Here is a 25,777-nt window from a genome sequence, read left to right as displayed (position 1 = left end):
TATTAATGAACTATACATTATGGTGTATGACTTTTTTTCTAATGAATGACTAATAATTAATGTAAGATACAAAATCAAGTTTATTGACAAGTATATTAGTTATAATTATATTTTACATAGTAAAGTATAATTGAGAAATATTGGTTAAAGCTTTTAAATATAAAGTTGAGATACAATCTAGTAACACCATCTAAAGCTTTAAGTGATAATGAAGGATGAATTAGACCTTACCGAATAAAGTTTACTTTCTAATCGGTAGAAATTATATTTATTTATGTTCTTGGGAGTATACATTAATCACTATTAATTGTATAATGAATACAAACACCAACAAATTACATATCTATAGAATATTCTAAAAGGGCATTTAGATTATTAATACAAACCCATAAAGAATAACTTCTCTTATTCTTCTGAATGTTGAGTCAGTAGAAAGCAAGCTTCTAGTGACAAAGAAAGTGGGAGGAACATGGAACTTGAAGATGCTCAAGAACCATGGTCTGATGTAACAATTGTTAGCACTAGTTTCAACAAGAAATTGTTGAACTTGAATAATAGTTATTCAAAAACATAAAAAATCTCTCATTGATGAGTTTTTCTTAATGGTTTCTGGCAAATCCATCAACTACCAAGTTGTTTATATCGAGTCTTGAATTTGATAAATGACTTAGAGTCATGAACATTGAGATGTAATTTATGTATAATAAGTATGAGAATGATTAATATTTCTATCTATAGCAAGGCTGGAAGGAGTAAGAGATTCTTTAGAAAGAATAAATACATGAATATCATACATATTTAGCAAGGGTTGTCAAAAAAGGATTTTATCATACTCGTGTCATTGACTATGGTCCTTATCATACTAATTACATTGACTATGATCAAACCTTTTCCCAAGTAGCTATGATTAGATCAACAAGGATATTATTTACTATTACTTCATATTCTTAATATGAGACATAGCAAATAGATTTCAAGAAAGACTGCTTTTCTTAATAGACATCTACAAGAAAATATTTATATAGCCAGACATCTAACGCGCGTAACCCCAAGTTGAACTCCAAATGAGATTGATGCAATCCAAATGTCATATTTAATAGGATATTATGATAAAGGGATAACTGATAAACTTATCTTATACATTAATTGAGGCTTTGAACTTTTTGGAATTAGATGTTGATAGAATAATATTAAGTAATATATTACTGGGGGCAATGAAATGTTGTTAGACGTTCACTACTATCTATATCAATTTATGATGAGTCTTGTGAAAGTGGGAGATTGAAAGATTTATATGTTTGAGATTCATTATAGAATGATATTGCTAGATAATATATGATCCTAGAGGGTCATACTAACAACAACTTGATGCAAATATATTCTTTATAAGAATTTGATTCTTAATATATATATATATATATATATATATATATATATATATATATATATATATTGTAATTAATTGTAAATTATTTATTTCATGGAAATATTAGTTTTCAATGTTAAGTATCCAAATATATCATAATATATCATAAGGTATGATTTATTATGTCATGTACATCTTTTTAGACCAAAAGGGTTTTTTGTCTTATATGGATTTATATGTTTTATCAAGGTTCTAAACGGCGTGAGGCGTGGCGTGGCGCAAGGCCAAGTCTCAAGCTTAACAAGCCATGGTGATTTTCAAGGCGTGATGTAAAGCAACGATTTTATATTAATTTATAATTATATTACCACATAAATATAAATTTATATTAAATATAACTACTTTTTAGAAGTGTTATATCAAGAACTAATAACAAAAAGTTAACAAAAAACACAATACTTGTATCCTCGATCATAAAAGACAAAAAAAATATAGCAAAAAAATGTGTCTAAAACAAAAAAACACACGACATAACGCGTCATGGCACGCCTTGCCATGCTCCACGCCTAACAGCAACATTATAAAACTTTTCTTAACGGCGAATCCACGCCTCACACCATGGCGCGTCTTTTAGAACACTATGTTTTATAAGTTATAAAGATAAGAAGAGTTTTTACAGAAAAAGTAGCTTCTTCTTTTTATAAAATATTCAAGGAGACCATAAAGAATAAAAGAAGACTTGCTTTTGATTAATTTATTACACACACCATGCTCTTAAAAAGCATGGCTAGTTGATTTGATGGAGCATGTGTCTTAAAGTGCTAAGACCCATGGGATAGAGGCTTAAAGTAAAGACTTAAAAGAACTAGTTTTCTCACTTCTTTCACTAAGTGAAAACCATGGAATTTGTGGCTTCCCATCTCTATATTCTCTTTAGTTTTTGTCTCTTAAAGTGTTAAGAACATAAAGATGAAGATGATACTTGAATACTCTCTTTTAAAGCAAACTAGTTTATTTGTCTTAAGAGCTTAAGAGATTTTATTATTACAAGAAGAAGATTAACGTCTTATCAAGTTGATTTATTATCGATGGATATCTCTAGAGAACTTCTATCATGAAGTTTCATGCCACACTTCATCAACTTCCAATCTTCCATGAAAATCAAAGTCTTTAAATGTTGTATCACTTTTTCTATGGTTGTTTTTATCTTTCTAAGTCTTGCAATGTGATTTTTTGGTGAGAATAAAACTATTTTTATTTTGTTCAAAATCAAAGTCTTCTGTTCCCAAATTTATGTTTTTGAAACATTTTTGATTAAAAACCCAACATGATATTATACATATACAACAAAAGTTAATAGTTTGACTTTTTAAAATAACTAGTATTTAGTTACGATGTGTGTTGCAGCAGAGAATTCATTAGAAAAATGGACCACAAAAGTATAAAAACAAAATTTCAATTCAAACATTTATGTATAGAGGAGACGAATAAAAATAAGGTTTGAAAGTGTATCTGGATTGGTACAATACACAAATCACAACTGTGACACCTGATTTTCCGGTATGTATTTATTCATTAAGTTTTGTGTTTTAAACTGAACCGCAGTGTGACAATCGTTGGTCATGACGCATTAAACATGTGGAAACACATGGATCAGCTCATTTAGGGAGTGACGTACCTTAGCCGACAAATGAAACCATAATTTATCGGGCCTTGGGAGTTATTTAAGGGCACTAACTCCTAGGATTATCTAATTTGGCAACCCCCATTCCCTAGAATACATCTTTTTCTAAAACCCTAGCATCCATACTTGTGTGCTTGAGCTTTTGCATCTTGGTTGTGAATTATTTGGAGGTGGAGGAAGTCCATTTTTGGTACAAGGAAGCTTAGATTCAAAGTAAATCCAACCATTTTATTACATTTACGGACCTTTGTTCAAAGTCTCAACCTTTATGTTTCTTTCCCTTAGATATAGATTTTGTATATGATTTTGGTCCTTTTTTTAGAAACAACCAAATTATATAAAAGCTTTAGCAAGGAACTAGAGGGAAAAAAAAAAGCAATTACATCAAGTTTATATGTTGTTGGAGACAGCAAGCCCTGTTTTCGGAACAATTAACATTCCTATTACAAAACCAATTGAAAGAAAATTCCTTTATCGCATCAACAATTTGATTTCTCCCAATCTTCTTTCCGTCAAAAGCTCGATCATTTCGAAAGCGCCACATATACCAAAGAGTAGTGCAAACAATACATCAATGACACCTTTTGGTCTCTTTTTATGATGTTCTTAGAGTTTGGGGAACTCTAGAACAATATGTTTGGACTAGAAAGCATTCTAGATATTTTGGTAGAAGAAAATTAAGTGTTCATGCACTCTTTTTGAGCCATGCATGGATTTTTAGTCTTTAAAGTCACATTTTGAGTTAGGAATCCTTACAAACTTAGAAGGGAAAAAGTCATCAAGTTTTCATTATAATCGGAAGGAAAAAGGTCAGGAACATGTCGAGAATAATAGAACATGCTCCCACCACAGTTTTTGGTGTGTGTTTGGTTGTATCCTGTTGGGAATTTTAGGATTTGCGGTGGAGATCTGGATACCAGCTTGGATCTTGATATCACTTTCCGAACTGATATTTCTACCCTATGTTTGGGTTATAAGAAATTCAGTCTAGGATAATCCAAGCGGACACCTATGTTTCTAGGCACAGAAAACGTAAGCTATTATGCTAAAGGGTTCTGTGAATGTGTGATGAAAAACGAGAGCTAAAGAACAACCATCTTCTGTTCCCATGTTTATGTTTTTGAAACATTTTTGAATAAAAGCCCAACATGATATTATACCCATACAACAAAAGTTAATAGTTTGACTTTTTAAAATAACTAGTATTTAGTCACGATGTGTGTTGTAGCAGAGAACTCATTAGAAAAGTGGACCACAAAAATATAAAAACAAGATTTCAATTCAAACATTTATGTATAGAGGAGACGAATAAAAATAAGGTTTGAAAGTGTATCTGGATTGGTACAATACACAAACCACAACTATGACACCTGATTTTCCGATATGTATTTATTCAATAAGTTTTGAATTTTAAGACTGAAGGTGATGTGATAATGGTTGGTCGTGACGCGTTAAACATGTGGCAACCCATGGAGCGCCTCATTTAGGGAGTGACGTGCCTTAGCCGACAAATGAAACCCTAATTTATCGGGCATTAGGCCCTATTTAAAGGCACTAACTCCTAGGATTGTCTAATTTGGCAACCCCATTCCCTAGAATACATCTTTTTCTCAAACCCTAGAATCCATACTTGTGTTCTTAGAGCTTTTGTGTCTTGGTTGTGAATTATTTGGAGGTGAAGGAAGTCCATATTGGTACGAGGAAGCTTAAATTCAAAATAGATCCAACCATTTCATTACATTTACGGACCTTTGTTCAAAGTCTCAACCTTTATGTTTCTTTCCAGTTTCCCTTAGATATAGATTTTGTATATGATTTTGGTTTGAAGTTCACAAATACGCTTCAAGACATCTCTTTGCATGCATGTTTGGATTTGCCAGAAAATGGGTATTGAATTTAGATCTTTCAGGTCAGGAGAATCTTCATTTAGTTTGACTAGATTTCCCGTTGATGAGGTTATGTTGGATTTGGGTGGTCAAAAAAAGGTTGGGTGAAATTTGATAAAACCTCCAAAACCTTTGTGTCAACGACAATTTAAAAAAATAATTATGAAACCTATAATTTTTTATATTATATTGTAGATTTGGAAACCAGTTTCTAATCCAAACCCATTCGATTTTAAGAGTTAAGACCCGTTTACTAGTCCCAAACCAATTTCTTGTTCGTGAACATTTACCTGATATGGTATGGGAGAGCCCAAACTGACCCAAGCCCATTTCAAGATCATTCGGGCCTAGTGAACCGATTCGGACCCGGTAAACAAACCCGATCGACCTCCATGATGGTAACAGTAGAACCATCAACGCCGTTAGGAAGAGACGTAAGGTAACTAGCGTCCTCATCGTCGTTCTTGGTCACATAAATCAAATTTATAGAAAGATTAAACAAATAGAGATAAATCCAGATTCCATTTCAAACCCTTTGTTTTGTTGCAGACTGCAGAGAGTTTCATGGCGACGTCGCTACTCCTTTCACCTCTATCCGCTCCGACAGTCGACAATAATCGGGAGTCAAGCAGTTTCACCACTCTGTTCTTGAAATCATCTTTTCTCCACAACACCACTCATTTTCTCCATGCTCCTTCGAGGAAAGATGCTCCGATTAGGGGAAGATGTATCAGGTCTCCGGTCACCGCCGCCGACAAATCTCTGGATTACATACCGAAGCAGTTTAGGGAAGGAAACCTTAAAGACGGATGTGAGTCTCCTCCCTTTCACTCATCCACCTTTAAATCTACTTTCCCCCCAAGTTTTTATTCTGTTTTCATGTCTATGAACCTTAAATTCAATTCTCCATATCTTTTCGTGTATTATGATTATGTCTAGCTTTGCCTCTACTTATATTCCAACCTTCTGATCTGAGATTAATGAAACCCTAAATTGAAATTGAAACATGTCCCTTAAGTGGATTGAATGAAACCCTAAATATTTTGCAGTGATGGAAAATTACAAAAATGTCCCTCAACACCTTTATGGTTTAAGTCCTACACAAATGGACATGTTCATGACAGAAGATAATCCCGTAAGAAAGCAAGCAGAATCCGTGACAGAGGTCTGTTTATAACTCTTTATATATATTTCTTTATGTTTTTTATTTTTTTTAACATCTACACATTGTTTTATATATTTTTTAACAGGAAACAATTTCATCATCTCATAATTACTTAAACCACGGAGGAATGTGGACCCTATCAGGAACGAACAACAGGGGGCCCGCAAAATACAGTATGAGTGTCAGCATGTATCGCGGAGGTGGCGGCAGAGCTTCCGGAAGACCTAGAAGTGCACCTCCTGATCTTCCATCACTGCTTCTAGATGCTCGTATTTGTTACCTAGGAATGCCTGTAAGAAATAACATTGTACTTTCGATTTTTAATTTTTAATTTTTAATTTTTTTTAAAATGAATTTAAGTATAATTTTGGTTGTTGTAGATTGTTCCTGCAGTGACTGAACTTCTTGTTGCTCAATTTATGTGGTTGGATTATGATAATCCAGCTAAGCCTATTTATCTTTACATTAATTCCTCTGGAACACAGGTGTGTGTGTGTGTGTGTTTGTTTCTTTTAAGGTTAAGTTACTAAATACAAGAAATAACAATTTTCTTTTGTAGAATGATAAAATGGAGACAGTGGGGTCTGAAACAGAAGCATACGCCATTGCTGACATCATGGCTGTAAGAAATCAAAACGATTCATTTTATCTTTTTTAGGTTATTTATTTTTTTGATTTTACTGATATGATTTATTTAATTCCGAAATTGCCCTCAAGTACTGTAAGTCGGAGGTGTATACGGTCAACTGTGGGATGGCATTTGGTCAAGCAGCAATGCTATTGTCTCTTGGAACCAAAGGGTTTAGGGCATTGCAGCCGAATTGTTCAAGTATGTTTCTCATTTTCCTTGAAAAAATCAAAATGATTATTATATATTTTTTTTTTTCATGTAGCAAAATTATATCTACCGAAAGTCAACCGGTCAAGTGGGGCTGCGATTGACATGTGGATTAAGGCAAAGGAATTGGATACAAACACGGATTACTTTCTAGAGCTACTTGAAAAGGGAATTGGAAAACCGAAAGATGAAATCAGGAAAGATATTCAGAGGCCTAAGTATTTACAAGCACAAGAAGCCATTGATTATGGGATTGCTGACAAGATTATTAGCTCAAGAGATAATGCTTTTGAGAAACGGGTAATATGTAATATGAAATATGTTTGGATTGTATTTTGAGTTTTTGACGTATTTTTAATTTCGTGTTTTGATTTTTTTTTTTAGAATTATGATGAGATTCTTGCGCAATCGAAGGCGGCAAGGAGAGGTGCGGGTGGTGGTGCACAGGCGGCTCCTTCTGGATTTAGGTAGATGTGAAATGATGGATGTATTATTGTATATGGTCATGAATGGAAGAATTTATGACCTTCTGTAGAACAATGTGATAACTTGAAGCTCAAAAAAAAATAGTAATGTGTACTTTTTTTTACCTTTTGGACCTATATAATATGTGTACTTTTTACCTTTCATGCAAATTTTATCACGGAGAATATACATAGATTATTATGGTTTTTCTTTCGACTATAAAACCACATGCCCTATAGGAGGTTGTTGGTTTGCTTGGTTCAAGTTTTCAAGATGACTCCAAAAAAACCAGGTTTGCGGGTTGACCTTTCTAACCTGTTTTATTATACGGGTTCAGTGGTCTATAAGTCAATCGTCGCATTCAAGTTCACGGGTTATAAAGTTATGGGAAAATGACTCTTAAGGGTAATTAACTATTGAGTTTGTTCTTATTTGGTCTCTTTCCTTTTTTTTGTATTCAATATATCATCGAACTTGTTTGTGTTCACCATAACCTTTTTGATCGGCTTTTGATCTTGGATAGCTGGTCAAAGGGTTATAGTGAACACAAACAACAAGTTCGATGGTATAATGGATACCAAAAAAAAAGGACCAAATGAAAACAAACTCAAAAGTTGGTTACCTTCCTGAGTCATTTTCCTCAAAAAAATTAAATGAAATTATAGCTGCAAAAGTAAGATTGTAACCTTCTTAGGCTATAACGTACATAAAGAGCGTTTTGGAGGGGTAGTTTCGTTAAAACATTGTCTATGTTATGCTTATTGTGGTTAGCTGTTAACAACTCTCTGCAAAAGGATATGACTGCGTATGAGAGGTATTTTTATCAACATAAATGTTTACCTCAAGGTATATTATGGTGATGTGTCTGCAAAAGTTGCATGATCTTGTATATATTGATGTTGTATCTTATCCTTTAAATTCAATCTTAAAGCCAAGTAAACTCAAAAATCACAGCACTTGTGATTCCATTCGTTTGTAGACTTGTCCAGAATTCATGATACGAAAAATTGTTTGATTGGAAATGTAAATTTAATCATGAAATGCACCTGCTTAATCAAGATTCCCTTAATAAATATCCAAGTGCATTACAAAATTGTACATGTATGAATAATGTTTTTTTGTGTGTTATGTTTTAAAGAGAAGCAAGATAAAGTCATTAATATGAGATGTGTGATTTTCTATAAATGAGTAGAGGGAAAATGATTCAAGAGGGTCACCAACTGTTGAGCTTGTTCTCATTTTGTCCCTTTCATTTTCTTTGTACCGAATATACCATCGAACTTGTTGTTTGTGTTCAACATAACCTTTTGACCAACTATCACATGTCAAAAGTCGGTCAAAATGGTTATATTGGACACAACCAACAAGTTCGATGATATATTTGGTACCAAAGAAAAATGACCAAATGAATACAAACTCAACAGTTAGTTATGATTCTGCTCCAGAATCATGTTTCGTAAAATTATTGTTAACCTTTATCTTTAATTGATCAAACTTGCGAAGTTATTAGTAGATCTTATATTAAACAGTAGTCAAAGCAACTTCCTTATGAATACTTTAGTGTGTTTTAATAAATCGGCCATAAAAGTTTATTATTTCACACTTTGGCGCCAAAATTTGGCTTTTTTTTATATTTTAGCCACAAAACTTTAACTTTTTTATGTTGGTTTTCCTTGGTTGATTTGGTTCCTAGATTTTAGGATATTGGCAATTTCCACCCCCTTACTTTATAGAATGGCACTTTCCATCATTTTATTTTGTAAATCACTTTTAATCCCCCCCCCCCCCTAAAATTTGAACAAAGACAATTTTCACCCCTTTCAACTTGTATAAATTGTCATGTTTGTAGGTTTGGTCTTTAGACTTTCATATATATAAACAAGTTTAATCCCTCTAATAACCATGAACACAAAACAATAAAATGATGAATAGTATTAAAACTTAAAATAATATGTACCAAAATAAAAGGGTTGGTGAGTCGATCTACAAACATGAATAGCAGTATTAACGCATACACAACTCATTTAATATACTAGTTACACAGTCGACCCGAAAATGACCCAAACCCATTTAGGGACAACCAAAACCCATGAAATGCCACCCCTAAAGTAAAGTATAACAAGTAATAAAAAACCGAAAAAGAAAAAGCATTATAAACCTCCTGCATGATTGTATACAAATACAACAGACTGGAATTAACTTGTTGACATTGGTGTTTTACTAGAATAGAATTGAATATATATAAAGCAAAGCTAAATCTCAATTCACAGTCCAGTTTAGAGTTACAGTTACAGTCGTCATGAAGCAGGAGGATTTGGGTAAACTTTGGGCTTTGGTTTCACTTCCACCTCATTCACATTCCTCACAAATATAGCATCCGGTTCATGTCTGCAAAACAAACACAAACCTTATTATCCCCAAAAATAAATAATAAAAAATAAATAATAAATGTTGAAAGAAATAATAATTTTACGGTTTGTCCCCCTCTTCATATGTGTAACTGGAAGCAACAGCGAGTAACCGGCCATCTCTGTTGAATGACAAGGCAGCAACACTTGTGGGGTACTTTGAGTACTGATACAGTCTCTTCTTGTTGTTTCCATCCCATACATTTACAAAACCATCACACCCACCTGTCGCAAATGTCCCATACCTGCAATTATATATTTTATTACACTTTTGGTCCCTAAGTATAACTGATTGTAACATTTTTGGTCCCTGAGTATAACTGATTGTACCAAAAATACTCATTTTACTTGGAAATGGTACAAAAAGGACCAAAATAAAAAACCAATTCAACTGGCAGACCAAAAATGTTTATTAGAGAGTAATTTACATTTTTAGTCTCCCAGTTTAGCAAAAAAATTCAGTTTTGGTCCCAATATGTTCTCTCTTGCAACTTTGGTCCTCATTTTAATTGAGGTTCCTCTTAACATTTTTAGTCCCTTGACAAATATTTGGTCCCTGGGTACAAAAGATTTTTGCAATTTCAGTCCCAAAAAGTAAATTACATTTTTGGTCCTCGAGTTTGTTCAAAAACTTCATCTTTGGTCCCAAACAGTTTCCTCTTGCAATTTTGGCTCCTATTTTAAATTCTTCTAACCATCAATTTGCAAGAGAAACTATTAGAAACATAATTTTTTAGCAAACCCAGGGACCAAAATCATTTCCACAACAAAATTGTGTAAGGACCAAAAATGTAAACTTTGAACAAACTCAGGGACCAAAAATGTAATTTACTCGATAGACATTTTCTTGGAACGGGGATCAAAACGGTTACAAAATAACTCAAGCAAAATTACAAAAACCAGTTATACTCAAGGACCAAAATGTAATTTACTCTTTATTATATTTGAAGTGTTTGCATAAATGTATATATTTATTTAATATAAAATGTAAAAAAAAGAAAGAACATACACAGGGTGAAATGCAATGGCATTTACAGGGTAGACAATGTCTCTTCCAGCTTCTGATTTCCTATGACACTTGAATGCATATCTGAAGAAATCATGAAAGCATCAATTTCCAACACTAGAAACTAAAAGTAGCTGAAAGAAATCTTTTTTTGTTCATGAAATTCATTGTAATAAATATATATATATATATATATATATATATATATATATATATATATATATATATACATACTTTTTGGCTTGACCAGCCTCAGTAAGCTCAAAAAACTCCATTGCAACACGACCTTCCACAGAGCTAAGTGCATAACCTACAAAACATCATCTTTCATCAATTAGGGATTAGGGTTTTTTTAAGATTTAGGGTTTAAAATTAGGTCAAAATACCTGTGCCATTAGGATAACATTGAACACATCTAGTTTGATACTTCAATGAAGACTCTCTTCTTTGTTCAGGTTGAGACATATTCCTCAAATCATACACATTAACATGTCTTCCAGCAGTTGCCACCACTACACGGTTTCCAACAAGTGATATAGAATAAACTCTCTCTGGTTGTCCATATGTCCCCACAAGAGCACGCTCCTGTGCACCTCCACCACGTGGGTCCCAACACTTCAATGTTTTGTCCCAACTCCCTGTAATCACTTGCCCTAAAAACCACCAACAAGAAAAAGAACTGAAAACACAATGATGTAATGGAAGGAAATGAAAGTATGAATGTATGATGATATTAACAAAATGAAAACAAATGATGAAATGAATGACACTAACCTGTTGCATAAGAGTACTCAATACAGCGAACAGGGGCATCATGGCGTCCCAAAAGATCCTCTCTTTCATGGTCAAAAACAAGCCTGAGAGACGTAAAAGGAATGTAGCTTGAAACTTAGTCAAGAAAAAGATAAGTCAATAATCCAAGAAAGTATATGCATCATTTAGTCATACCTTGTGACAGTGTTATCTGCACTAGCACTAAAACCAGAGGTGTCATCATGAAAGCAGCAATCAAGAACTGCACCTCCATGAAGGAACTCTCCTCTTAACACATTGGCACTTGCATCATATAAACGAACACGCTGTTACAAACAAATAACAGGTTATGATCTTTATTGTTATGAGTTTGATATGAATTAAGTTTCTCTTCATGTCTTAACTACTACGTAACCTTCATTCCATCCTTACTTGTATACATCTAAGCATGTTTCATTTCAGTTTTGTTTTCTAAAGTGTGTTGGATTGTTCAGGCTATGATAGTTTAATGTAGCAGTTTTGGTTAGATCATTTGTCAACTATGATCTACCAATTTGAATTGTGATCTTTTAGCTTTCTAAGTTGATCACTTGTTTTGTATCCGATCTCAATCCTTTCCAGATTAGATGAGTTCCAAAATACTCAAGGACATGTTTGCATATCTTTTTTCCAGAAAGAATAAACATAGCATTTCAACAGTTTCTAAAGAGAGACACCAACGCATACTTCGCCTTTCAGAGATAAACAAGTGTTTCCTACGATAATGATATGTTTTTCCATTTTTAGGTAAAAAAAATGATCGTTACGTTCACATTACAGCTAATACTACAAATCAGATACCGATAGTATCAGATCTGCTACAAATTTCACATTAATTTAAAAAGTAAGAGGATAGACATTAACAAATCAAAGCATCACTAGTTTAGAAAAGATGATACGTGAGCTAAGACTTGTGTGCATACAGATACAGTGAGAAGGATTAACACATACTTTGTCCCAAGAAGAGACGAGGAGATGATCAGAGTGGTGAGAGAAGCGGAGGTTGGATATGCCGTCGGAGGGAGGACTGTTTAGCTCCATGCCGGTGACTGGTGGCACCGCCGCCATTTGAAATTGAAGTTGATCGTAGCTAGGGTTCAGAGAGTGATAGAGTGGGGTTGTAGAAAGAGAGAGGGAATGGATTCTGAAAATGAGGTTTCAAATTGTTGGGAGATTTCACGTTTCAAGAGAATCGAATTCAAATTTTACCCCAAATTCGGGTTGTTCACGACTTGCAAGTTGCAATGTACTAAGAAACTAAAATAAGATAAAATAAGGTGTTTCTTTTAAAAATACCGAAATATATGTGAAAAAATTATTTGCTTTTTATTTAAAAAAATATAGAGAAATGAGGACAACCAACTATCATTATTGTATATATTTAATATATTTTTCTATGTTTGTACAATTTAAAACGTATAATTATTGTTTGAAAAATACAATTTTGATCGGCTATTCAAGACTAGTCAATTTATTTATTCAAAAAAACTCATTAAAGTAGCATTTTATTCATGAACTAGTTAAGCTGAATTACACTCAACTTGACAAGACTAAAACACATTATTTATTTATTGTTTGGTATAATTATTATGGTGACATATATATTTAAAATAACTAACATATTTATTTTATAATAATATGTCAATAATAACATATTATTTCCTAAACAATATGTATACCTAATGATCATTTAGAATGAGGCATATACATGAATCAATAGATACATGAATGATATAAATGGTGGTGGAGACAAAATGATTAAGATTCTACGGAACTTGCTTACCCATTTATTATTATTGAAGGTTATAAGTACAAGAATTGAGAGAGGATGTTACGGATTTCATATACGTTAGAGAGAGAGAGAGAGAGAGAGAGAGAGAGAGAGAGAATTGCATTAGATATCGGGAAAAAATGCAAAATAACGATTGCTAGGAAAAAACATCTTACGCAAATCATAACCTTTCTTTGACAAGTCGTTCTAATCCTACCCAGGAAAGTGGCGTAAAACTTCATATAAAATATGAAGTTATTTACAGGGAATCGTCATCCGATGAATTATTACTAACTTCCTAATCCCTCATCTGTTGATTGTTTCTTGTGTTTTTACAGCTCATAGCCCCTCCAAAATGTTGACGATATCCAAAAGCCTTCTTATGGGTCTGGGTTGAAACGATTTATACCCATAATAGGGATATGTTTATTTACGTATCATCAAATTGGCGCCATCTGTGGGACCGGAATAACATACCTTTTTTTTAAAAAAAAATTTAAACAACCCGCGAACGCTACCCGGATAGCAAGGACAAAAGCATAGTCATGAATGGAGACGAACCACCTCAAGTCACAACTCAATAAATGACGGGTATCTTAGGCGAACCGAGCATCGAACCCGCACCCATCCCCCAAAACGCAGGCGGACCCAACAACCTGATCTCATAACTAGATCTAGAAGACCCGATCATGTAGTTCGTGGTCCACAATTTTGATCGGATGAATGCCATGTACGAAGCCTTCACCCGAAAGCTTAAAGAGTTACCACCTCAACCTACGCTCATAAGTGCAGATCCACCGGTCGTAGAACCACTAATCTCAGACTAAGATGATGTGAGACTAGGGAAAGCCAAGGAGCCTGCTTTCGTCAGAAGTGACAAAAACGACCCCTCTAACAATAAAGTTGTCATCAAAGCAACACTTCTCATTGACACAATTAAAAGGAGATCAGAAACAAATAATGACTTCTATTACGAACCATTCGTATTTAAGGAGTTAGACAGAGACGTGCGTGGTCTAGTAGCTTCCCCGTTCACTAAACGGATCTAAGACTACGACATGTAGGATGGCATCAGAGTCTCGACAAATCTACATACGTATGATGGAATGATGGACCTGGATGACCACCTGACGGTATTCATGGGAATGATGGACGTACACAAATTACCAAAATCCGTCATGGTGCAGATTCTTTCCTATTGCGCAACTCTTGTTTGAGTCCAACCGTTGTAGGGAAAATTCCTTTACTCAAAGGATTATCTAAGCCTCATCACATGTGATGGTATTCAGGTAGTGGCTAACTGGCATTGTGACAATGCCTTCAGTAGCTGAGGACTAGGTTCGGGTTGGAGGTTACCCTTGTAACAGCCGGGTTTCCAGATATATTATTTTATTTTATTATTTTTGAATTATGAGAAAGAACTCGGCAAGTTGATGCGTAGACTCGCCGAGTAGGGTCGTGATTGTTCATCCGGATTCACTTTGGACTCGGCGAGTCCATGCTGTTTAATGAAACCCTAAATCCCCGGGTTTGGAGCCTAGTAGAGTTTGTGCATGGCATGAACTCGCCGAGTTGTTCCCGAGACTCAGCGAGTCACGTAAACTGCTCAGTGGGCAGACTTGCTGAGTTGGGGGATGACTCAGTGAGTCAGAAGGGAGTTAGAGGACTGGAGTTCAAGGCGGTACTCGCCGAGTTGTTCTTGAGACTCGGCGAGTTGAGTCGTGGTGGCCCTGCGATTCATGCCTATTATGACTTGTCAAGCATAGGGAGGGACTCGGCATGCCAAGCGGGACAAAGTGTTAAAGAACATGTGTGAACTCGCCGAGTCACCAAGGTGCACTCGGTGAGTAGGGTCAAAGTGTGATCGTTGATTTTTAGAGTTTGGTCAATGGAGTACTTGTGTCGAGAGGGGGGGGAGGGGTAAAATAACATTTTTCCCTCCTGAGGGTGCCAAAGGCAGGTTAAGTCTAGTCTTGAGAATTATATTTATAAGAGTATTTACTTTATGTGAATATGCAAAGACTAGGCAATATTCCTACCGAGTCAGAGATTTACCGATACGCCTGAGGTGAGTCTTCTCAATATACTTTACCTAGTGTGGTAACAGAGTTATGTGATAGAGTATTTTAGAGTTATATGCCAGTGTAATTGCATGTTGTTTATGTGCTATGATTTATTGTGATATGTGCTATGTATGATTCAGAGTTACAGAGTTAGGACCTTCGGGTCCACAGAGTTAGGGCCAGAGGGCCAATAGAGAGTTGGGGCTGGAAGGCCCCACTGAGACACATAGACCTGAGGGTCAACAGAGTTACATCCTCAAGTGGCTATTATGTGTTAGAGTGGTATTTTGGGAAACTCACTAAGCATTTATGCTTACAGTGTTATGTGTTATGTGTTTTAGGTACCAGCGGTGATCGCGGGAAGGCGCAGACATGATTCGTACACACGCATACCGGAGTTTATATATATATATATATATATATATATATATATATATATATATATATATATATATATATGATCTTGGGTTTTGTATTGATACAATGTTGATATAATGATTTGTTTATGACTTCAAATGATATTTTATGGGTTACAAAAATGAAAAAATTTGTTCAAATTTTTACGGTGTTACAAGTTGGTATCAGAGCCTTGGTTTGAGGGATTCGGATATATCTTCGGGCGTATCCGAACTCAAACTGGGGATTTGAGGAAACTTTTAATAATAAAAATATTATTATTTTTTTTAAAAGAGTAAAAAAAAAAAAAAAAAAAGAGTCTTGAGACAAACAAAGTAGAGCCGTGTGTACGATCAGCCAGCGCCCGAACGGTGATTTCCCAAAATACCCTCCTAATAAGTGATTATCATATATGTTATGTATGCTATATGATGAGTTACGATATGCATGCTAGAGTAGACTAGGTATTCTTATTAGGACTATAGTGGCCTGATATATGATGCCTTAGTCTAGGGGTTTCGCTGCTAGAGATGCTTAAGAGTGATTTAGATAGCAGCGAGGTGCTTATGAGAGTTTTGTTAGTGAGTAGCACATGATAGAAAGAGTAGAGTACTTGGGATTTGAGGCTCAAGGAGGAGAACTTGGGATGAATGCCAACGCGGTATGGACGGTAGTATTGGGCCCGTACTACTGAAGATACCGGGTTGGTACGCAATCCAAGTAAGAATCCTTTGGGCACCAAGGAACGAGTAGGGTGGAGTTATCGAGTGTATTTATACTCGAAAAGGGTCTCTAATATTCTTATGTTGTATTTCAGAAGGAGACCATGGTTGGGACGCGCCACAAACCAGTGATCGGCAGTTCGAGTGATGATCAGATCTGTAGGATCATCCAGGAGGAGGTGGCTGCGGCCATCAGGGCAGAGATACCAGAGATGTTCGGGTCTATCAAGACCACACTGATAGAGACATTTGATGAGAGATACGTTTCTCTTTCTGAGGCTGTTGTTGCTGCGACCACTGCAGCTATAGCTACGACTAGGCCGCAGGGTGGTGATGCGTTGTTATTCCGAGAGTTCAGCAACACAAAACCACCGGAGTTTGACGGGACCCAGGACCCGATCGCGGCGATGAGATGGATTTCTAAAATAGAGGGGTGTTTCTTTACTTGCTCATCTCCAGAGCATTTGAGAGTCTGGTTCGCGCTGAACCAACTTCGCTTGGGAGCGAAGGACCGGTGGAAGTTTGTGACTACGCACTTTACGCCTGCTGAGCTTGCTGTGGTGACTTGGGAGAGTTTCACCGCTATGTTTCGAGATGAGTACGTTCCCCAGGTGGAGAGGGAGCATTTGGCCTAGGAGATTCTGACCCTCAAGCAGGGTACTGAGTCTGTTACGGTGATTACGAAGATGTTTCATGAGCGGGCGATGTTCTGCCCGGAGCACTTGTCCTCTGAGCAGGCACGCATGAGCCGATATTTGAGCATTCTGAGGAGGGATATACGTGAGTTCGTGGCGAACTCGACGTACCGGACATTTGCCGAGCTTCAGGCAAATGCCCGGAAGAGGTAGATAGAGTTGGAGACCCAAGCCAGGGAGAAGGTTGAGTCTCAGGGAAAGGATCGGCGGCCGGCTCAGTCTCAGCCGACAGCCAAGCGGGTCAAACCCGTTGATTCGAGATCTAGGAACCAGAAGGGTCGCACTTGTGGCAAGTGCGGTAAGAGCCACGAGGGGATTTGCAGAGCAGGGTCTTGCTACAAGTGTGGCAAGGAGGGGCACATGGCCAAGGATTGCCATAAGGGTTTTTCAATCTGTTTTCATTACAACCAGACTGGACACCGGAAGGTAGAGTATCCACAGTTGCGGGGGTCAGCGCAGGGAGAATTCCCGGGATCAGCCCCTGCTGTGGTGAGAGTTGTGAATGTTCAGCCTGCGAAGGTTAAAGCGCCCAAGGCACGTGGGAGAGCCTTCCAGATGACTGCGGGGGAGGTCCGCGCAGCGCCCGATGTCGTGGTCGGTATGTACTCTTTCATGTATTCTTTCACATTCTGTGATGATTGTGCTTATTTTATGTTATGCGTAGGTACCTTCCTTGTGAATTTTGTACCTGCTCTAGTGTTATTTGACTCGGGTGCGAGTCGATCTTTTGTATCATTGGCCTTTAACCGACACATCAGTACTAGTAGAGAGGCGATGAGTCGATCTCTGAGAGTTTCCATAGCGGATGAGAGAGCGGTGTATGCCACCGAGGTGATACGTGGCTGTGTACTCGATATTTTCGGGGTTAAGTTTCCGATAGATTTGGTCCCTATTGCGATGGGGGATGTCTGTGTCATCGTGGGCATGGACTGGTTGAGCAGATTTGGAGCGATCATCGACTGCGAGCGACAGCTGGTGACCATGCGAGACCCTAGTGGGGGAGTCCTTACAGTGTACGGCAAGGGTACACGTTCCGGTTCAGCATTTTGCTCAGCCACCAGGGCGAGGCAGAGCCTTCAGCAGGGATGTAAGGGATTCATATCATATGTTATGGACGCGAGGGTTGAGTCGAAGAGACCGAGGTCTATGGGAGAGGTTCCGATAGTGCGTGAGTTCCCGGATGTATTTCCAGAGGAGTTGTCGGGCGTACCTCCTGTGAGGCAGGTGGAGTTCAGTATAGATTTGGTTCGGGGGGTCGCGACTATCGCTAAGGCGCCCTATCGCCTTGCGCCTCCAGAGATGTAGGAGCTATCCTCACAGCTGCAGGAGCTGCTGGGGAAGGGATTTATTCAGCTGAGTAGTTCACCGTGGGGAGCTCCTATCCTTTTTGTCAAGAAAAAGGACGGTTCACACCGGATGTGCATTGACTACCGGGAGTTGAACAAATTAACGGTCAACAACCATTACCCATTGCCGAGGATTAACGATTTGTTCGATCAGTTGCAGGGAGCATCTTGGTTTTCCAAGATCGACTTGAGGTCTGGATATCATCAGGTGAGGGTGTGAGATGAGGATATTTAAAAGACAACATTTAGGACTCGTTACGGGCATTACGAGTTCATGGTGATGCCTTTCGGGCTCACCAATGCACCAGTGGTGTTCATGGACCTCATGAACAGGGTGTGCAGACCGATGTTGGATCGCTCGGTAATCGTATTCATCGACAACATTTTGGTGTATTTGAGATCTAGAGAGCAGCATGAGGAGCATCTGAGTGAGATCCTAGGGGTTTTGAGATCGGAGAGGCTTTATGCCAAGTTCTCCAAGTGTGATTTCTGGTTACGAGAGGTCCAGTTCCTGGGACATCTCGTTAACCAGAAAGGGATATTGGTCGACCCCACCAAAATTGAGGCGGTGATGGGTTGGGAGGTGCCGAGATCACCCACGGAGATCAGGAGTTTTCTAGGGCTGGCAGGCTATTATATGAGATTCATTAGGGATTTCTCCAAGATCGACATGCCACTCACCAAGCGGACCCGGAAGGGTGTAGTTTTTGCTTGGGGTCCAGAGCAGCAGGCCTCTTTCGAGACACTTCGCCAAAGATTATGCGAAGCCCCGGTGTTAGCCCTTCCGGATGGAATGGAGGATTTTGTGGTATATTGTGACGCGTCGATATCAGGATTGGGAGCAGTACTTATGCAGAGGGGTCATGTGATAGCGTATGAATCGAGGCAGTTGAAGCCTCATGAGGCGAGGTATCCTACCCATGATTTGGAGTTGGGGGCAGTGGTGTTCGCCCTCAAGATCTGGCGTCATTATTTATATGGGGTCCGGTGTACCATATACATGGATCACAAGAGCCTGAAGTACTTGACGGATCAGTCCAACCTGAATATGCGGCAGAGGAGATGGCTGGATGTGGTAGAGGATTATGATTGCGAGATCCTGTACCACCCGGGAAAAGCCAACGTGGTGTTCGATGCCTTGAGTCGTAGGGTGGAGAGTGTTCCGATGCGTAACATTTGTATGAGCTTGACGGTGATGACTCCGGTGTTAGACACTATTCGAGGAGCTCAGGCCGAGGCCATTAGGCCAGAAAACCAGAAGAGAGAGCGGGTTGTCGGGCAAGTATCAGAGTTCGTCATCAATGGTTGGGGGCTTATGACGTTTCAGGGTCGGATCTGGGTACCACATGCGGGCGAAATGCATACCATTCTGATGGAAGAGGCTCATCGATCGAAGTTCTCGATCCATCCCGGGGCCACTAAGATGTATTTGGACTTGAAAAGGGAGTATTGGTGGCCCTGTATAAAGAGGGATGTTGCATGGTTTGTGGAGAGGTGTCTAACATGTCGCAGGGTTAAGGCCGAGCATCAGAGACCTCACGGCAAGTTGCAGCCGTTGGATATTCCCGAGTGAAAGTGGGAACAGATCGCCATGGACTTTATCACCAAATTGCCAAGGACTGCGAGGGGCGTCGATTCAATTTGGGTGATTGTAGATCGATTGATGAAGAGCGCTCATTTCCTCGCTATTAGCGAGAGCTCTTCCGCGGAGAGGTTGGCGGAGATGTATGTGAGGGAAGTGGTAGCACGGCATGGAGTGCTGATCTCGATTGTCTCGGACCGAGATGTGTGTTTCACCTCTAGATTATGGAAGAAATTCTATGAGGAATTGGGTACTAGACTGCATTTTAGTACCGCGTACCACCCCCAGACTGACGGACAGAGTGAGCAGACGATTCAGACGCTCGAGGATATGCTCCGGGCATGTGTGTTGGATTTCGGTGGGAGTTGGGACACGTACTTACCCTTGGCAGAATTTTCCTACAACAACAGCCATCATTCGAGCATTGGTATGCCACCCTTTGGGCTGTTGTATGGGAGGAGGTGTTGGACCCCCATTTGTTGGGGAGAAGTGGGGCAGCGTGTGATGGGTAGTACGGAGATAGTGCTTCAGACATCTGAGCAGATCCAGCAGGTCAGGCAGAGGTTGTTGACTGCTCAGAGTCGCCAGAAGAGTTATGCTGATAGGCGACGATCCGAGCTCGAATTTCAGGTCGGTGATTTGGTGCTTCTGAAGGTATCTCCTTGGAAAGGAGTGATCTGATTCAGAAAGAGGGGCAAGCTAGGACCCCGGTATATTGGGCCGTTTAAAGTGATCGCGAGGGTAGGCAGGGTAGCGTATCTCTTGGAGCTAGCTGCAGAGTTGGGTCAGATTCATGACACTTTCCACGTATCGCAGTTGCGGAAGTGTATAGCAGATGAGTCGGCAGTGGTGCCATTGGAGGACATTCAGGTGGATGCGAGCATGAATTATACTGAGAGACCGGTGGCTATCAAGGATCGGAAGATCAAGGTTTTGAGGAACAAGGAAGTGCCTCTGGTTTTGGTTCAGTGGAAGCATCGGAAGGGGTCCGAGCTGACTTGGGAGCCGGAGCGTGAGATGAGTGAGTAGCATCCGGAGTTATTTCCAGAGTGAGACTTCGAGGGCGAAGTCCGATTCTAGTGGGGGAGAATTGTAACAAACGGGTTTCTAGATATATTATTTTATTTAATTATTTTTGAATTATGAGAAGGAACTCGGCGAGTTGATGCGTAGACTCGACAAGTAGGGTCGTGATTTTTCATCCGGATTCACTTTGGACTCGGCGAGTCCATGCTGTTTAATGAAACCCTAAATCCCCGGGTTTGGAGCCTATTTAAGGGCACTTATAGCCTCTCATTGCGGCTACCAATCCCTTGAGAGAACCCTAAGTGAGCCAAATCGTTGTGAGGAAGAAGAAGTCACTTTTGATCCTTGTATCTTTGGTTTGGCAAGAAGGAGGTGCAAGAGCAAGAGGGGAGGTGCGATTCTAGCAGTTCCAGAGATTCAGAGACTTCATTTTGAGGTAATAGTTCGAACCTCCTTTAGTTTTGGTGTTGATCATTAGAATTAGGGTTTTCTAACCCCCTTTGGAGAGTGATTATGTGGAGCAAATGGTCCCTCTTCGAGTTTGTGCCTTGTATCTGGACTCAAAGAGGTCCAGAGACCTTAACCCTTGGAGCTTTATGGATCAGTTTGGGGTTATTGGACTTAGGTTGCCATTTTTGGGACTAAATCTCATTTTGATGCCTTGTTGTTGTTATACAAGCATCAAGTTTCAAGCTTTACGTGACATTCATGCTTGGGAAGGCCAAATCTTTGATTTAGGGAAACAGATCTGACCTCAGGAGGCCAATAGAGTTTGTGCATGGCATGAACTCGCTGAGTTGTTCCTGAGACTCGGCGAGTAGGGTTAGGGTTTCACCGCTTTCACGTAAATTGCTCAGTGGGAAGACTTGCTGAGTTGGGGGATGACTCAGTGAGTCAGAAGGGAGTTAGAGGACTGGAGTTCAAGGCGGTACTCGCCGAGTTGTTCTTGAGACTCGGCGAGTTGAGTCGTGGTTAATGGACCCTAATAAAACCCTAATGGGCTCAATGATATTCTAGTGAGCTTAATAGGCCCAATAAAGCACTAATTTCCATAAAAGGCCAACAAATTGATAAATGGGCTAATGTTTGGATTGGAACACCATAATGCCAATAAAACCCTAATTTATGGAAATTGCTTGGGACACACATGAGAATTAATTATTAAATCTTAAATAATAATTAATAATCATTGGCAAACTAGCGTAGGGCATAATGGACTTAATGGATTAAGTCCTTAATGGGTAAAGAAAGAATCACTGAACCTTAATCATCATTGTTGGATTAGTGTCTAAGTCCATAACTATTTTGGTATGTACTTGACCCGATGGTGCATGGTCCTTTTGGGTTGCCTTCACCAAAGCAACTTGATTGGAGAAATAAATAAAGAGAGAGAGGATATTATGATTTATTAATATGTTATAAGAATAATATATTAAAGGAGAAATCATATTTGTTTAATTAATATTGGTTAATAATTAATTAGGAATTAATTTTGTGATCAAGTGTAATTAATTAAACTAGAGGGGCTGATTTGTAATTATGTGGTAGTTACAAAATAAGGTAAGGATTATCTTAAATATAGGGTGAACAAATTTGAGGTGATAAGGCCTTAGAATTCGACTATGATAAGGATTCAAGGATTATCTTATGGGTTGCTTTGTGGATAAGCAACTAGATAAGGATAATGACTGAAACCCTATCTCTACACCTATATAAACACCCCTTGGCTCATGAATTCGTGTATCCCTTCCTAAGGAGTCCTAAGGACGAATTCTAACCTCTCTCATCTCTCTTTATACCTTCTCCATTTGCTCTTGGTGTTTGTAAGCCATTAGAGGAGTGACACTTGTGACTCTAAGCATTTCCAAAGTCATTACAAGGAGATTTGGGATTGTTATTGCTACATAACAATCAAGGTATGATCTTAAACCTACTTACATATTAATATGATTATTTGTATGCTAGTATTAGGGTTTGAAGTCTTGGATTCAAAGCATGTACAATAGAGAAACCTAGATCCAAGCTTTAGGGTTTGTATGAGCACATAGGATGTCTTATGACCAAAACCCATCAGTGGTATCAGAGCCTAGGATGGTTTCAATTGTATTGATGCATTGCATATCTAAAAAATTCGATTTTTTGGTGTTCTAGAGGCTGGACTCGACGAGTCCATAGCTGAACTCGCCAAGTCCAGGCTTGGCTCGACGAGTCAACTCGTCAGATAGTGCTTATCTCGGGATTTCTTGCTGTTTTTGCATATGGATAGTTACCTTATCATGTTAGATCAATATTAATCCGATTATATGATATATTTGACTATATTTTTGATCTAAATGAAGATATTTATCAATTAATAAGATAATTGTTTCCTTATAAGATAATTGATTAATTATTTTGACTAAATTGATAAATTGTTTTGCAAGAAATCATTAAATAAATCAAATATGGATAATTATGTGATTAAATGTTAATTTGAATTATTTGTTATTTGATCCTTGTTGTTATGAAAAGTTTTATATTTTCCCCTTTAGGTTTTATAGTTTAAATTTGAACCCAAAAGTTTTGAACTTTTGAAATTTAAATAGTTAAAACCCTAATGTTTTGAAAAAAGGTTTCAAAACTTGCCCTCAAGTTTTGGAATTTAAAAGTTGATTAAAAAGTTTAATTAGGAATGTTAAATTCTAAAACCCTAGTTTTGAAAAGTTCAAATACACCATTATGGTTTTATTAATTAATTAAGGTGTATAGTTAAAAGAGATTTAATAAATCCATAAAAGTTTAGGTTAACCATTTAATTGAATTAAAAGTGTAATTGTTAAAGTTAACCACATAGTATTTTAAAAGTATAAAATGCACCCTATACTATATATATAACATTAAAAGTCTAACATTATATATATATATATATATATATATATATATATATATATATATATATATATATATATGTATGTATGAGTAAAAGTCAGTCTTACCGTTAGTAGGCCTCATTCACGAAGCTGGTCTATAAGGGGTGTTTAAGGAAATTGCCTATAAAATGGCGATTGAATGGGTATCCACTCTTACCCACCGCACTCTTGACTAGTGGAGGGTCGTTAGCCGAACGGGTAGGATAGGACGAAACCTTCCATTATAAGTATAATGAAATACAAAGTAACTAGATGTTTTTCTAATTCCCAATCTTAGTTACTTAGGCAAAAGTGAATTGATGCAATTCCATGAAATTACACTTTGTGTCCTTGCGAAGACGTTAGTGGAGCGTGTGTGGTTTACCGGCACACTAAATGGTTCTAAGCAAATGTAGCAAAGGGTGACTCAATGTTTGTCATAGTTCGGTGGAGCGTGTGTGGTTTACCAGCACATCGAATAGGTGACTGTAACATGTGAGGGCACCGTGTAAGTTTGCATGGTTATTCACACCCGCTTTGTGATCCTCGGCATCCCAGTCACAAACAAGAGGGGCATATCGAGATTTAAACATGCTATTGAAAGTTCAATGAATCTCAAAGGATCTAGGAGTTTTCATAGATTTAAAACTTAAATTTCTTTTTCGTTTTTCATGGTGGAAATTAGTGAATCGTCATTCACTTACCTTCAGATATTCTGCAACTAGATTACGACATCCCTTTTCTAGGTTGTAGCGTATTGTGTTGGGTTCTAGCCTTAATATCTCATTTGGGTGATTTACTAAGGACTCAATCGATCAACTAACTTGAATTTGTTTTCTCCCGTTTTGTAGATGTCAAAGTTCGACAACTATGGTCTTCCTAAATCCCGTGGAACAAGCATTCCACATGAAGATGATATTCCACGATTCGATCGAGGAACAAGAAATCATGCTTCACTTCCTCCTCCTCCTCCAATTATTCTCCCTAACCCACAAGATTGTAAAATTGAAAGGTTCAATATCACTCAAGCCCTTTTGGCAAGTAAACATAAAGAAGGAAAGTCGGTGTGTGCACACGTCTTAGAGATGAAATCACACATTGATAGGTTAAGAATGATGGGATCCGTTGTCGGTGAAGAGATGGCTGTTGATTGGGTTCTTCAGTCACTTCCTAACTCGTATAGTGAGTTCGTTAGAGAGTACTATATGATGAACCACAACGTAACCCTTATTGATCTCACCTATATGCTTATTGCTGCTGAATCAACAATGGTTTGGCGCAATAGAAAAGCAAAGTTGATTGGTGAATCTGCCTTCAAGACCTCTATGGATATAGACAATGGCAATGAAAGACATGCAATGATCGAAAAGTTTGATCATAAGAGAAAGGCAATGTTTGAAGTAGCTCCATGTGTTGTTCCTAAAGAGTCAATTTGCTTTTATTGCCAAGAGAAGGGGCATTGGAGACGAAGTTGCCCAATCTACCTAAGAGATCTAAGAGATGGGAGAGTCAAAAGTATGATTTCGCTTCAGGTAAAATCCACTATCTAACTCCCTTAAGTTCCTATCCATTGATTCTTAATACATGATGTGATAAGATTGCATTTGAATGTTTTGCAGGATCGGTGAAAAGAAAGGAAGCTTGATAAGAGAGCAAGATGAATCTAATCACAAGAGAT

The 25,777-nt window shown here is 38.0% G+C and overlaps 2 protein-coding genes across 2 annotated transcripts; one reads left to right on the top strand and one right to left on the bottom strand.

The window, feature by feature from the left end:
- Positions 1-5,394: 5,394 nt before the first annotated feature.
- On the top strand, positions 5,395-7,528 carry CLPR1 (CLP protease proteolytic subunit 1). The gene is made up of 8 exons (XM_078964598.1): positions 5,395-5,747; positions 5,986-6,101; positions 6,187-6,393; positions 6,482-6,586; positions 6,661-6,723; positions 6,819-6,930; positions 6,995-7,239; positions 7,324-7,528. The coding sequence occupies exons 1-8, from the start codon at positions 5,501-5,503 to the stop codon at positions 7,408-7,410; spliced, it is 1,182 nt and encodes a 393-aa protein (XP_078820724.1). The 5' UTR covers positions 5,395-5,500; the 3' UTR covers positions 7,411-7,528.
- A 2,002-nt stretch (positions 7,529-9,530) lies between these two features.
- LOC145006549 (mitotic checkpoint protein BUB3.1-like) lies at positions 9,531-12,856 on the bottom strand. The gene is made up of 8 exons (XM_078965626.1): positions 12,562-12,856; positions 11,767-11,897; positions 11,593-11,675; positions 11,205-11,471; positions 11,053-11,128; positions 10,822-10,902; positions 9,878-10,057; positions 9,531-9,792 (listed from the first exon to the last, which is right to left on the bottom strand). The coding sequence occupies exons 1-8, from the start codon at positions 12,676-12,678 to the stop codon at positions 9,702-9,704; spliced, it is 1,026 nt and encodes a 341-aa protein (XP_078821752.1). The 5' UTR covers positions 12,679-12,856; the 3' UTR covers positions 9,531-9,701.
- Between the last annotated feature and the right edge of the window lie 12,921 nt (positions 12,857-25,777).

The sequence above is a fragment of the Lactuca saligna genome, chromosome 7, assembly GCF_052625555.1.
Source record: "Lactuca saligna cultivar CGN05327 chromosome 7, ASM5262555v1, whole genome shotgun sequence".
Classification (NCBI taxonomy): domain Eukaryota; kingdom Viridiplantae; phylum Streptophyta; class Magnoliopsida; order Asterales; family Asteraceae; genus Lactuca; species Lactuca saligna.
This window is presented reverse-complemented; position numbering and strand designations above follow the sequence as displayed.

Coding starts and splice junctions, on each gene's coding strand:
- CLPR1 (XM_078964598.1), top strand. CDS start 5,501: ATGGCGACGTCGCTACTCCTTTCACCTCTATCCGCTCCGACAGTCGAC. Junction 5,748..5,985: donor AGGAAACCTTAAAGACGGAT/GTGAGTCTCCTC, acceptor AATATTTTGCAG/TGATGGAAAATTACAAAAAT. Junction 6,931..6,994: donor ATTGCAGCCGAATTGTTCAA/GTATGTTTCTCA, acceptor TTTTTCATGTAG/CAAAATTATATCTACCGAAA.
- LOC145006549 (XM_078965626.1), bottom strand. CDS start 12,678: ATGGCGGCGGTGCCACCAGTCACCGGCATGGAGCTAAACAGTCCTCCC. Junction 11,676..11,766: donor GCAGATAACACTGTCACAAG/GTATGACTAAAT, acceptor TACGTCTCTCAG/GCTTGTTTTTGACCATGAAA. Junction 11,129..11,204: donor ATGTTATCCTAATGGCACAG/GTATTTTGACCT, acceptor GATGTTTTGTAG/GTTATGCACTTAGCTCTGTG.